Raw genomic sequence first — 13,100 nt, forward strand, 5'->3', positions numbered from 1 at the left:
TCTGCCTGAACTAATCCTGTTTTGTCCAGTAATGACCCCAGTTCACTAAACAGATCTTCACTGTTATTGCACTAGGTGTTGGAATCCAATGTTGCTCTTTAATAGATTGGACTTCAGCATTGTCATTAGCATTACACTGATCCAAACTAAACTAAAGTGAATGTCAGCAGTGACATTTATAGTAAAGTGAACTGAAGAAGTTTTAATTTACTAGAACTAGCACCAGCGTTCTACACTACTCTCCTGCCTGCTTGAGATATTGTGATGTTCGACAGATGGAAATATTTTATTATATTATATATTTTATTGTTTTTTGGAAACAGATTTTCAAAAAAAGTTGGAACAGTAAAACATTTACCACTTTGTAATGTTGCCTTTCCTTTTCACAAAACTTAAAAGACATTCAGGGACTAAAGACACTAAGTGATGAATTGTTTCATTTTTAATTTTGTCCCATTCTTACTGCAAACAAGTCTTAAGGTGGGCAACAGTCCGGGGTCTTTGTTGTCACATTTTTCACTTCAAAATTCACCACACATTTTCTATTGGAGACAGGTCGGGTCTGCGGGCAGGCCAGTCAAGGACCTGTATCATTTTCCTCCACAGCCATGACTTTGTAATGTGTGCAGATTGTGGTTTTGCATTGTCTTGTTGAAATATACATGGGTGTCCCTGGAAATGAAGGTGGCATTAGAAAAATGGTTTTCCATACTGTCCCTTCTTTTTTCTGATTCGAGTTTGTATAATTTAATGCAAATGCAACTGTTTGAATAGACCATTTATTGATTCCAGTCTTAATCTTCTTATTTTTTTCATAGTTTCTTTCTCAAATTTATACAGATAATCAAATTTATTGTATTGTACAGATTGTGTCAGCAGTCCAGTATTGTCACCAAAAACGCATTGTGCACCGAGACTTGAAGGTAAGCAGTTCTTGCTCTTAATTTTTAACATGAACAATAAAAAAACAGAACACTGTTTTATTATATTCAAGTGGGCACTTAAACCATAATTTAAAGCAATATTTTGTTAGATAATTTTTTTTTTCAGAAAACCATTTCACTTAATTTCTTAGATTACTTAATTACTCAACTTTTTATTTCTTAGGTTTTAAAATATATTTTCTTTTACCCATGTTTTCTCAGGCTGAAAACCTGCTGCTAGATGGTGATATGAACATTAAGATTGCTGACTTTGGCTTCAGTAATGAATTTATGGTGGGCAGTAAGCTGGACACGTTCTGTGGAAGCCCACCTTATGCTGCTCCTGAGCTCTTTCAGGGAAAGAAGTACGACGGGCCAGAGGTGGACGTGTGGAGCCTTGGGGTCATACTTTACACACTGGTCAGCGGCTCTCTACCTTTCGATGGACAGAATCTCAAGGTTTCACCCTCTTTTATCAATGTATTTTTTTGTGTGAGTTTGTTTATGTCACTGCATACTTACTGCTGTGTCTATTCTACAGGAATTGCGCGAACGTGTGTTGCGTGGTAAATATAGGATTCCTTTTTACATGTCCACTGACTGTGAGAATCTTCTCAAGAGGTTTCTGGTCTTAAACCCGGCTAAGAGAGGAACATTAGAGGTTTGTTATTTAGTCCATCTGTCATTCTTTCATATGCTGTCATATGCTGTGTAATTCCACAATCAGAACAGTTTTTTGTAATGCCTGTTTTGGTCAATGTTGCTCTGATAGTTGTGTAAATTGCTTCCTCACTTTGTCACTTTGGATAAAACTGTCTGCTAAATGACTAAATGTTAATGTAAATACAATATTGAACATTTGATAATTAATACCAGTATGAATTTCAGCAGCACTTTTTAATAACTCTTGACATTCTGCACTGAAAATGTAGTTTTTTTCATGAAATGTTTGTGAAAGTATGTGTTGGCAAATACTGTTATATTGATGCATACAAGTGAGATTTATTAAATAATTGTATTTGTTATACGTAACGTTTTAAACTATCTTAAACTGTATATATTTTTGTACTTTTTCTATAATTTAAATATAAACAATTACTCAAATATAAACACTTGTTTATGAGTAATTTGTTGTTTCTTTAGTAATAAAGCATACATATAATTAATCAAAAGTGATTAACCATTGAAAAAGTGCTGTCATGAATTTTCCCCTAGGCATTGAAAAGCCATTCTCGTTCTAAACTTGATTGTTTCTGAACTCTCTCCTTCAGCAAATCATGAAAGAACGCTGGATCAACTCTGGGTTTGAGGATGACGAGCTCAAACCCTTCACTGAGCCAGATGCTGACATATCTGACCAGAAGAGAATTGGTAAGAGGAAATTAAGCAGCACTTCTTATTCATGCAGAAAAGAGAAAGAGTATGTTTAAGACAAAGTTATTAATATTTCCCAAGTGTGTTCGTAAATTTTCAGCTCAAAATGTCTATCAGATAATTTATTATATCCGGCTGAATATGGGAATTTTGAGGTCGAGGAAACGGTTGCTGTATTTGTAGCCTGTGCTTTTAAATTTAAATTCAATTCAATTGATCTTTATTTCTTTAGTGCTTTTACGATATAGATTGTGTCAAAGCAACACAACGTAGAAGTTCTAATAAATTGCATTTGAAACTGTCAGTCCAGTTTTCAGAGTTCAAGTTCAATTCAGTTCAGTTTAGTATGGTTTAGTTTTCACTGCTAAATGTCCAACCACTGAAGAGCAGATCCATCAATGTGCAGCTTCACAAGTCCCAAATCAAGCAAGCCAGTGGGGACCAATGGACATCACCTTTTGACGAAAATGAGAAGAAAAAAAAGCTAGAGAGAAACCAGGCTCAACTGAGCACAACCATTTTTCCATTGTGGAGAAACTGCATGTGTGTGTGAGTAGGTCACCGCCGGGTGTACAGGCTGATCCCTCTGGATAAATGCGGAGACTCGTCTGTCACTGGGGTCTTTTAGGAATCAGTCTCATGCTCTCCACTTCTCCATGATCGCCACAGCATCTGCTCAGTTTAAATTTGAATGTATTTTTATTTCACAGGGACAATGCTCATTACTAAACAGTGAAACTGTAAATAAGCCAAAGTTAGCCACAAGGGCTAATTTTCATCTGTTGCCCCCTGCCAGATTTTAAAAGGCAACCTAAAATCAAAAAACACATCATCACACATACAAAAACAGTAAAGTCACATATGAAAAAGGGATAAAAACATGTAATAAGAATTTCTTAAAATGTTAGACAAAAGAATTACACATGATTACAAACTTGATTTGGTTTTAGCCATTTCTTTAACTTGTATTTAAAAGTTGAATAGTTTGTAACACCCCTTAAATCAATCGGAAGTGGGTTCCAAAAATGACTGGCTCTAACTGAGAAGATGATCATGAAAAAGTGCATCTAAAGGCTGATTTATACTTCTGCGTCAAACGCCGGCGTATGCTACGGCGCTGACGCATAGCCCTTTGCCGTGGCCGTCGGCGTTGCTGACGTGCACCTCTCAAAAAATGTAACTACACGTCGCAACGACGCGTAGCGCAAGCTCTGTGATTGGTCGGCTTGGTAGCGCTGACGAGTCTGGGCGGGATCGAGAGCCGTGCGAATGGTGCAAGCCTGATGTAGCGATTGTTTACAAGTGTGGTGTTCCGTTAAGGAGCTCCTGATGGAGAGTTTTGTTTTGTTTACCTCATGGTTAAAGTTGTTGCACGTCCGCCGGTTCCTGCCTCAAAATGAGCGAGTTTGAGCCACTTGTACATCCAGGAAGTGTTCAGGAAAAGAAAAACAACAGCAAAGAAACTCGACACAGAGGAACATTTACACCTCACTGCCATTTAGCATTTTGTAAGTGTTAATGCAGACCAACAGAGACACCGCGCAGAAGTATAAATGCACAGCTAAGGGTGTTGCATGCGTCATGAGTTACGCCGGTCACTTGACGCAGAAGAATAAACCAGGCTTCAACTGCACAGCACAGTCTCCTCTGGTAACAGATCGTGTTGCTCGACCATATTGTTCTTGTGTGTCACAAACTCACATAATGGGGGTTGGAGCATATCCATTTAAAATTTAAAAAATCATACAAGCTTTAGCCAAATATTTCATGTTATCAAAGCTCAATAAATAATGTTTTTGTATTATATTACAGTGATGATACCTAATAGACTTCTGATCAAATACTTTAAGTGCCAGTTTATAAAGTGATTCAACTGATTTTAAAACTGTTTTACTAGCGTGTGACCAACTAGTAGGACAATATGTAACATGAGAAAAAATCATTGAGTGCATAAAAAGTTTTGCTGCTTCATTAGTCAAGTAAAGTTGTATATGCCTGAAGTTGGCCAGATTAAATTTAACAATTTTAATAACCCTCTTGGCATGCTTTTGGAATGTTAATTGAGAATCTAAAATTTGACCTAAATTTTTAAAATCAGAGACAACCCTGAGCTTTTCTCCTTTAACAAATACATCAGGATGATAGGTAACTGTCAATGTTTGTGAGAAAAACATACAAACCGTTTTACTTGTATTCAAATTAAGGTATGATTCACACAACCAATCAGATACATGAACTGATGCCTCGGTTAAATAATTTGCTGCCAGTTGCTTGTTTTTTGCGTGCACATATAGAACTGTATCATCCGCATACATCTGAATATTAATAGTAGGACAGACTTGTGGGAGGTCATTTATATACAGGCTAAACAGGATTGGGCCCAAAATGGATCCTTGAGAAACTCCACATTATTAATTCTGTATACTGATTGACTATTACCAAGGCGCACACATTGTTTCCTATTTGTTAGATATGAAGTTATCCAAATAATCGCCTCTGATGAAAAGTTATAAAGCTTAGAAAGGAGTACCTCATGATTTACTGTGTCAAATACTCTTTTTAAATAATAAAAAAAAAAAACGGCTCCTATTACTCCTCCAAGTTTGGATTTCATATTCTCTATAAGATAACAATTAGCACATTCGGTTGAGTAATTAGTTTGAAATCCAAACTGCATTGGATGTAAAGGAGTATGTCCCGCATTCAAGTAAGCAATCATTTGCTGTGCTACCCATTTTTCTGTTACTTTGGCAACTAGGCAATATACTAATTGGCTTATAGTTTTGCACATTTGTTTGCTCGCCAGCTTTAAAAATTAGTGTCACTATGGCTAATTTCCAAGCATCTGGGTATATACCTTGTGTAATTGAAAGATTTATTAGATGGGTGATAGGCCCATGTAGTATATCCTTGTATGTTTTTAAAAACACAGAATCTAATTCATAAGCGTCTTTTGCTTTTGAAGTTCTAAGTGAGTCTGTAATGTTTAAAACCTCAGATTCAGATATTTCATCTATTTTAAAAATTGGTTTATTGGTGTAATTTATTGGTCTTACATTTTGATAAAGTTTTTTGCTAGTTCTGCAACAGAATTAATAAAATAATCATTAAAAATATTTGCAAGTCTTTCTTGATCATGAATAAAATTTCCATTTATTTTATTCTTAATTCACTTAGGGCTCTATTTTGACGGTCCATGCACAGAGTGCAAAACGCAGGGCACAAACCCTTTCAGGGTGTGTCAGAACGCATTTTTGCTAATTTAAGGACGGGAAAATCTGCTTTGCGCCGTGGCGCATGGTCTAAAAGGGTTGAGTTCATTTTCTTATTGAGTTATAGGTGTGTTTTGAGAATAAACTAATTAGAGTCTCATCTCGTATTCCCTTTAAGAGCCAGCTGCGTCGTGCCATAAGCGCATTCGTATTTACAGGACGTAAAGTAAGTCTAAGTGGAAAAACTGAGCATTTCACTAGCTAACAGTTAACAGTTTTTTTTAACAGAAAAATGAGAGATAATGGAACTACTTTCACTTTCGCTCTTGGATAGGAAAACCTTTACGCACAGACATCAATTAGTCTATAAATAATTAATTTTGTTTGTTCAGCGCAAATATTCGTTTCAAAACTATTTCTAAATTTAGTTCTAATTTCCAGCAAACGAATAAATTAACAATATTAACGAAGTGTGCTCAAAAACCTGAGTTATATCCTAAAACACATGCTGTGCCCCATATGGTCTAAAACCTGACAGGTGGGCAAATCTAAGCTTGTTTTTAATAAAACAAACATAAATATGGATATAATAAATAATACTGCTAATAATAATAACATTATACAAAAGAAAATTGTTATGAATGAACTGAAAAAGCCTCCCGAGATGAAGACATAAAAGCAGTGATTTTTTATATTTATATAGGCTAGAAAATAATGTCTTGTAATATTTTAATCCTTTATATTTATATCCTATATGTTACATATATGCTGGAGATAAACATTTCGTTCAACATTACATAAAAATGGTCTGGTTTCAATTTCCAGGGCAATTTAGATCACTCGGTGACAAAAAGTCTGGCCTAAAAAAATTCCTGCTGACAAGTAACGAGTTTGAGACGTTCCACAGAACAGTCCTAAAGTACTCTCTGCCGACTTCAAAGGGACATGGCTGATAAGATAAGAGGAAATACCCATCTAGAAGCCCTCTCCTCACAGAAGAAAAAGACATTCCTCTCCAATGTTTTTTTTTTTCTATTTAAACAAAGATATTTAGAACCCAAATCTCTTGTTTAATTACACTTAACTTTTGTAATGTGTACCATTCCTCATAGTTTATACAAATTCGTACATTTTAGGCCTTTTTAAAGCATAAATAATATGAGGATGTGAAAAATCATGTTGATGTACTTTTAAACCCCCCATGTTTGGTACCGATGGGTTTCTGCTGACATTTTACAACACGATACATAGAGCAAAATCATAACTCGCATTGCTTTATTCTTTAAATCCCTGTATTAAATGCCTGTCCGCATGCTCTGGGCGGACACTCAAATTTGCATACGTTGAGCCTCGAGACAAAGGAAGGATTCGCGCTTAAACTTTCCCCTGAAATCATTGGTCAGAATGCTGAACGGGTTGACACGTGACCCGCAGGTATAACCAGACTTCTCCCCAAATATCGCGGAGAACGTCCGAACAAAGAACCCATCAAAACGTGGCCCCTTTGAGGGCCACGAGGTCTTCTAAGCCGCATGGACTTTTCCCGCCACGCTTTTCTTTATTTTCCGGCAAAGTAAACTCAGTTTAAAGTTTGCGATCGTGTTCGTCCGAACTGCATTACAAACTCCACGCATCAAAAAGGACATCAAAAGGAGTTTTCATCACGACGGAAGAGAGACTCGCATAGGAGAGACCTCCAGACATGAAAGTCCAGGTGATTTTAGTTATGCGATTTAAGCTGTGCCCCTTTTATCAAAAAAGGTGTTTTTGTTTTTATAATCTTGGTGGTCCTTAATGGTGCGTGTGGAACTGAAAGTTTTGTCACTCTTTTATCTGAAATCTATATTTCCTCGCTTTACTATTTCTCTTTGTTGTTACACGTTCTATAGACCCGATATCTCCACGTGGTTTACCTTTGTTCTGTGTTTAATGTATGTTTGTGCGTTTGTTTGTTCGTTATGTCTGACTAGTCAATAAATTCCATTATAATCAAATGAATTGTATTGTATGCCTCACGAGAAAATGTCACTGAAATACAGATTCCCCTGCCTAGCTATTATAAGTTGTTTAAAACTTATGAATGATTAATCTACTTCACAAGAAGTAGCAATTAAATTCCTTTTTTCTAAATGAATAGATCATTGCCGTGGCCGCTCGGAAGAGCGGCGGCTCTGCTTGCGTTTGTTTGGTCAAACTGACAATAAATTGATCCAGAATATTAATGATTAATAATAATTCGTTATTGTTGATAATTAATATTCATAATCTGAGAGTCCGCTCGGTCGAGCGGGCAGGATTATATACAATCATATGTTTGTTTGATCAAATTGACTGAAGCTTAAGCCGGAATATTAATAATTAAGAATAAGCCGTTAATGTTGATTATTAATATCCATAAAATGAGCTAATTTCTGTTACATATAACTATTCTTATTATATCCTATATATATCCTTAATATTTAAACTTTTTCATATGTAAAGATATTTGCCTATTGCTCTCTTATGCGTATTATGCAGTGTACAAGTGAGGCGCAACTCTGCGCCGGAGTTTAGACCGGGTTTGTTTTGGTCTAATGGAAAATCTATTATAGTTTCTCAAAATAGCAACGCGCCTCAGAACGCCTTCCTTTTTAGACCAGAACGCCTATGGGCGCACATACGAGCGCTAATGCATTTGCTATTTAAACAGCGTAGCGCAGGGGTCACCAATCTCGGTGACCCCTCAAAATATTAAAATCCCCCATGATTAGCATTTCTTTTGTCTGATCGCATTCCTTTTTAAATTTTGTAGAATTTTTCATCAAAACTAATATCAGCAGATGGTGGCCTGTACAAACAAATTACATTAAATGACATTTCTGTAGACATGGAGATTTTTTGGAGAAATATTTAACCCAATACATTCCAGGTCTGTTTCATGCGACCATTCAATAAAACAACATTTAAGTGACTCTTTAACATAGAACAACACACCTCCCCCCTGCCTATATTTCTATCACTTCTAAAAAGATTATGTCCAGAAATACTTAAAGCAGCGGTTGGGGAGGATTCAGTTAGCCATGTTTCCGAAATACCAAGGAAGTCCAAATTTGAAGCAGACAATAAATGTCGCAGTTAATTACTTTTCGAAACTATACTACGGATATTTAAATGTCCACCTAATATTCCCGTTAGTTTAGAACAAGGGTCCCATATAATTTTTGCATGGAGCATCACTGGATTCAGGCCTTGATAATATTTGTTAAGAACGTCAAGCTGTCTGTCACGAGTTAAATTACTATTAGATGCCAAATGCACAGACCCCGTTTGAGACTCACCGCTACCAACACAGAGCAGATGCGAATCATAACTTCCTCCACCAGCCCCTCTCACTGTTGATTCAAACAGTGCTGAAAACCCAGTCCTGCCTCAGCAAAAGACTACAAAACTCCGCTATCTGCCACATTCAATAGCATTGCCGCGGAGTTCAATTCGCCGACTGCAATATACTTCATCCGCCAAAGGCACACCGGCCACTCAGTTCTCTTAAACTGACCATCTTTCTGGGGTCTGTTTCTGTGCTATGAAATGCTCTAAATCCACATAGAAATGTTCTCAAATATTGTTTATTTGTAGGAAGAAACATAGTTGAACAGATACAACTTCTTCTAGTATCTTTGATAGAAAAGGCAGTTTGAAATGAGTATATAATTTACAAATTTTTTGGGACCAAGTTGTGTTTTTTTTTAGTAAGAGGCTTAATGACAGCTAGTTTAAAAGTTTTAGGCATGTTAAGAACGGGTTCAGAAACTTCTGAAAACAATTGTTTTAATAATTTGGTCGGTTTAGGATCTAACATAGATGTTGTTGATTTGGAGGAGTGTATCAGTTTAGACAGTTCTTCCTCACCTACTGCTGAAAAAGTTTGAAGTTTATCCTTTCAAGGGTCTACAGTACTCTCATTGGGATGATACTGTTGAAGGCAGATCGATGGTGCTTATTTCATCTCTGATATCATCAATCTTGCATGTGAAGAAATTCATAAAGTTATTACTGCTGTGTTGAGAAAGCTTGGAAATGTTGGAGCTTTATATTTAGATTGGTCACTAAGATTGTGTTTATTTTTTTCTAAAGTCGGTATGGTGCCCTGGAGGCTTATTTAGAGTTGCCAATATAAATGTAGTACTGCTGTCAATCAGTTAAAAAAAATTAACTACTTTAACTTTTAAATTAATCGCATTTAAAACACTGAAACTTGTAATTTTGGCTATTTAAATGTAAAATTAATGTAAACGCAAGACAAAAACTATTTAAATTCAAAATACAATTGTTTATTAGAATTTTTGTTAAACTTGTAACACAGATTTCTTCATGTAAACAACATACCCACAATAAACCATCAAGATCCTGGCCTAACAGCCATATTTATTGCAGAAATTAAAACACAGGCATGTTAATGCCATTTGAATTTTAAAACAATCAATACCAATAAAGAAAACATTGATTTCCATGTTGGATTCTAAGTGGACTGCAAAAACATGCCAAAAACAGGCATTGCAGATATTTAAATTGGAAAATAAAAATAATAATAATAAACTATTGAATACAGTTGCACTCATTGTAAAGTTGTATTGCTGTTGAGAACATTAATTATAAAGTAGAAACAATTTTGCTTTATCCTCCTTTACACTCATCCAGTTGCTAAGACTATAGGAGTATCCCACAAATGCACACTCCCGGATGCCAGCAAATGAATGATAATCTCCAGCAAATGGATCCTTAAAAACATTGCGCACCCCTTTCCACCGCATCCCTCTTAGCTCTTCTGGTATGTCATGCGCAACTCACCCCCACCGCTATTCAGGTACGTGTCGCGCGCACACGCCCCTTCTCAGATACGTCACTCAACCCCTGAGTAATGCGCTGTCTTTGACAGCTTGCGACTTCACCAGAGACTTTCTGAGTACATTTACATAAGACACCAATACTCAGATTTTCATATGATTAAGATAATACTCTTATTAAAAGTCTACCGTGTAAGCAGCAATTTGATTACTTTAAAGGACCACTGAGTCTCGAAATGCAGAGGTTTTTCTTTCCGTTCGCCATGCGGTATCAAATTCCATTAAAACTGAAGTCAAAAGTTTAAAATGAAACACCTGAAATTGCCTTCAAAAAGTGCATAATCCTTTAGGGTTATGTAATCGTCTGATTTTAACCAGGGTTTGGGAGGGGTTTTTTTATATTTAGAGGTTCGGAAAACACACAGTTTCTATGTTATAAAATCTGGGTAGCTCTATGAGCTTTAGATTATTTTAGTTTGGTAAACTGTGGAGACTGTTGGTTAAGCCAGTCTGTCTACTCCCTGACCTGGGCCCCAGTTAATCAAGTGCCAACACTAAGACTATAAGCCAGATTACCAGAGAGGAGAGTTGCCCCATCCTGGGTGGGATGAAGACCAGATCTCTTCAACAGGTCAGGTCTACCCCAGAAACTTGGCCAATTGTCTACAAAACCGATGTTATTCAGTGAGCACCACTTAGACATCCAGCACTTGAGTGATCGGAGTCGACTGTGGAATTCGTCACCATGATAAACGGGCAGGGGACCAGAGCATATTACAGTGTCTGACATTGTCTTTGCAAGATCACACACCTCTTTAAAATTACTTTTAGTGATCTCAAACTCACGTAGCCAAACATCATTAGCACCTACATGTGGATAATGATCTTACTGAACTCACATTTAGATTTAACCAGCACTTTTAAATTTGACATTTGCTCTAGCTTCTGGGTCAGTGTATCATTTGGTCATTGAATTTTTATTTTAGACATGGATTTTGAAAAAACAAAACAAGCCTTTTTTTGATTTTAGTTTTAAAAACGAAAATTGAAATTCAGTGCGTTTTTTGGTTTTTGAATTTGAAAACAAAAATGAAAAAACAGCTCGTTTTTCTTTTTCATAGGCCAACTCAGTGTTAATGCTGACCTGCTAGGCTAGCCTACTATAGGCTATTATTTTTATTTTTTTCCACTTAATGTTATAAAAGGTATTTTCCTGTTATAACAGGATTTTGTTAACTAAGAAAACATATTTCTCATATAAGGGCTGGTTATAGGCTATATATTTATTTTTTGTTGGTATGTTTTACATGAAACAACCTTTATTTTGACATTACATGCAAGCATTAGGTTGCTTTACTGAACACCTTTCTGATAAGACAGTTTTGATATTGTTAAAACCATAATACTTCCACTTCCCGTAGTTTGACCACAAATCATTTTAAATGAGGGAGGCATTAATAAAGTTGTTCATTACGCACATTTCAATAAGTCATAGTATTTAAAATAAAAATTAACAATTAATTTTATCTGAAAGGAGGCACGCTGCACAAACATCCCGATAAGCATCCCCTGTCTTTTAAAAACATTTTTATTTAGCATTTCATATAGCCATTTGCAAATATAGGAGCAAATTTTTAATACAGAAATTGAAATTATAAAAAAATAACCTACGGCATTTCATATTATTATATAACTACAACACTGAAAGATGAGCAATGATTGCAATGTTACTGTCGCTCCTGAAGTGGAAGTGATTTTAACAAACTTTATTTTCAGAAAACTGTTCAGCAATGCAAATAATCCATATATCATCAATTATTTTGTTCCATATAACTGGCTTTAATGAGAAAAATATGTATTAACAAAATCCTGTTATCACAAGAAAATACATTTTATAACATTATTAGGTGGAAATAAATAATAGCCCATAGGCTAGCCTGTGTGTGGCAACATTGCATCACTGTAATTGAGTTGACCTCTCTGGTTTGGCAATATAAAAAAAACAATTCTTTATTCGTTTTTGTTTACTGGTGATTTTATTTTTTGTTATTCAAAATAAAAAATGAAAATCAAATCATTTTTGAATTTTTAGTTTTTTTTGTTTTTTACCATGAAAAAGAAAATCGAGCCATTTTTTTATTTTCGTTTTCAAATTCAAAAACCAAAATCAAAAAACGAATCGAATTTCAATTTTCGTTTTTTAATTATAAATTTAAAAAAAATATATATATTTTTTTTATTTATTTATTTATTTTTTTTTTTTTCATTTTTTTAATATCCCTCTCTAAGAGGAGAATTCAATGACCAAAAGATACACTAACCCTCCTGGCAGACATTTGACTATCGTGGTTGGTGACTCTATTTGCACATTCCGTACTTTGGAGTCACCAATTACTAGGGCACTTTCATCGGGTTTCTCAGTGGACACAGATCACAGATTTCTGTCAGCCTGACTATTTCCCTACATTTATCACTTGTAAAGCCCTCATTGCTGACAAAGAGAGATACACTAATCATGTGGCAGGAAATGCATGTGAGAAGAACAGGAGAAGCCATTTTACTCACTGTGAGTTAAAGTAGATTCTGACTTAACATTGGAATATGATAAAGGCCTCAGCGATCCTGCAGCGAACTGTAAAATACAGCCTTAACCGTCAACAAGGACTACTTACTTATTTTCTAGTCAATATAAAACAAATAAGACTTTTTCTGGAATAAAAAGTATTATCAGACATACTGTGAAAATGTCCTTGCTCTGTTACACTTAA

The 13,100-nt window shown here is 35.5% G+C and overlaps 1 protein-coding gene across 10 annotated transcripts in view; it reads left to right on the forward strand.

Annotated features, from left to right (window-relative positions):
- The window catches only part of mark3a (MAP/microtubule affinity-regulating kinase 3a), an 88,116-nt gene that overhangs the window by 52,006 nt on the left and 23,010 nt on the right, over positions 1 to 13,100 (forward strand). For all 10 annotated transcript variants that reach the window (XM_068224928.2, XM_005156628.6, XM_021480523.3 and 7 more), the window contains 4 exon segments: positions 867 to 923; positions 1,146 to 1,382; positions 1,465 to 1,584; positions 2,195 to 2,294. In XM_068224928.2, the coding sequence (XP_068081029.1) occupies positions 867 to 923; positions 1,146 to 1,382; positions 1,465 to 1,584; positions 2,195 to 2,294 (514 nt within the window).

The sequence above is a fragment of the Danio rerio genome, chromosome 13 (assembly GCF_049306965.1).
Source record: "Danio rerio strain Tuebingen ecotype United States chromosome 13, GRCz12tu, whole genome shotgun sequence".
In the NCBI taxonomy this organism is placed as follows: domain Eukaryota; kingdom Metazoa; phylum Chordata; class Actinopteri; order Cypriniformes; family Danionidae; genus Danio; species Danio rerio.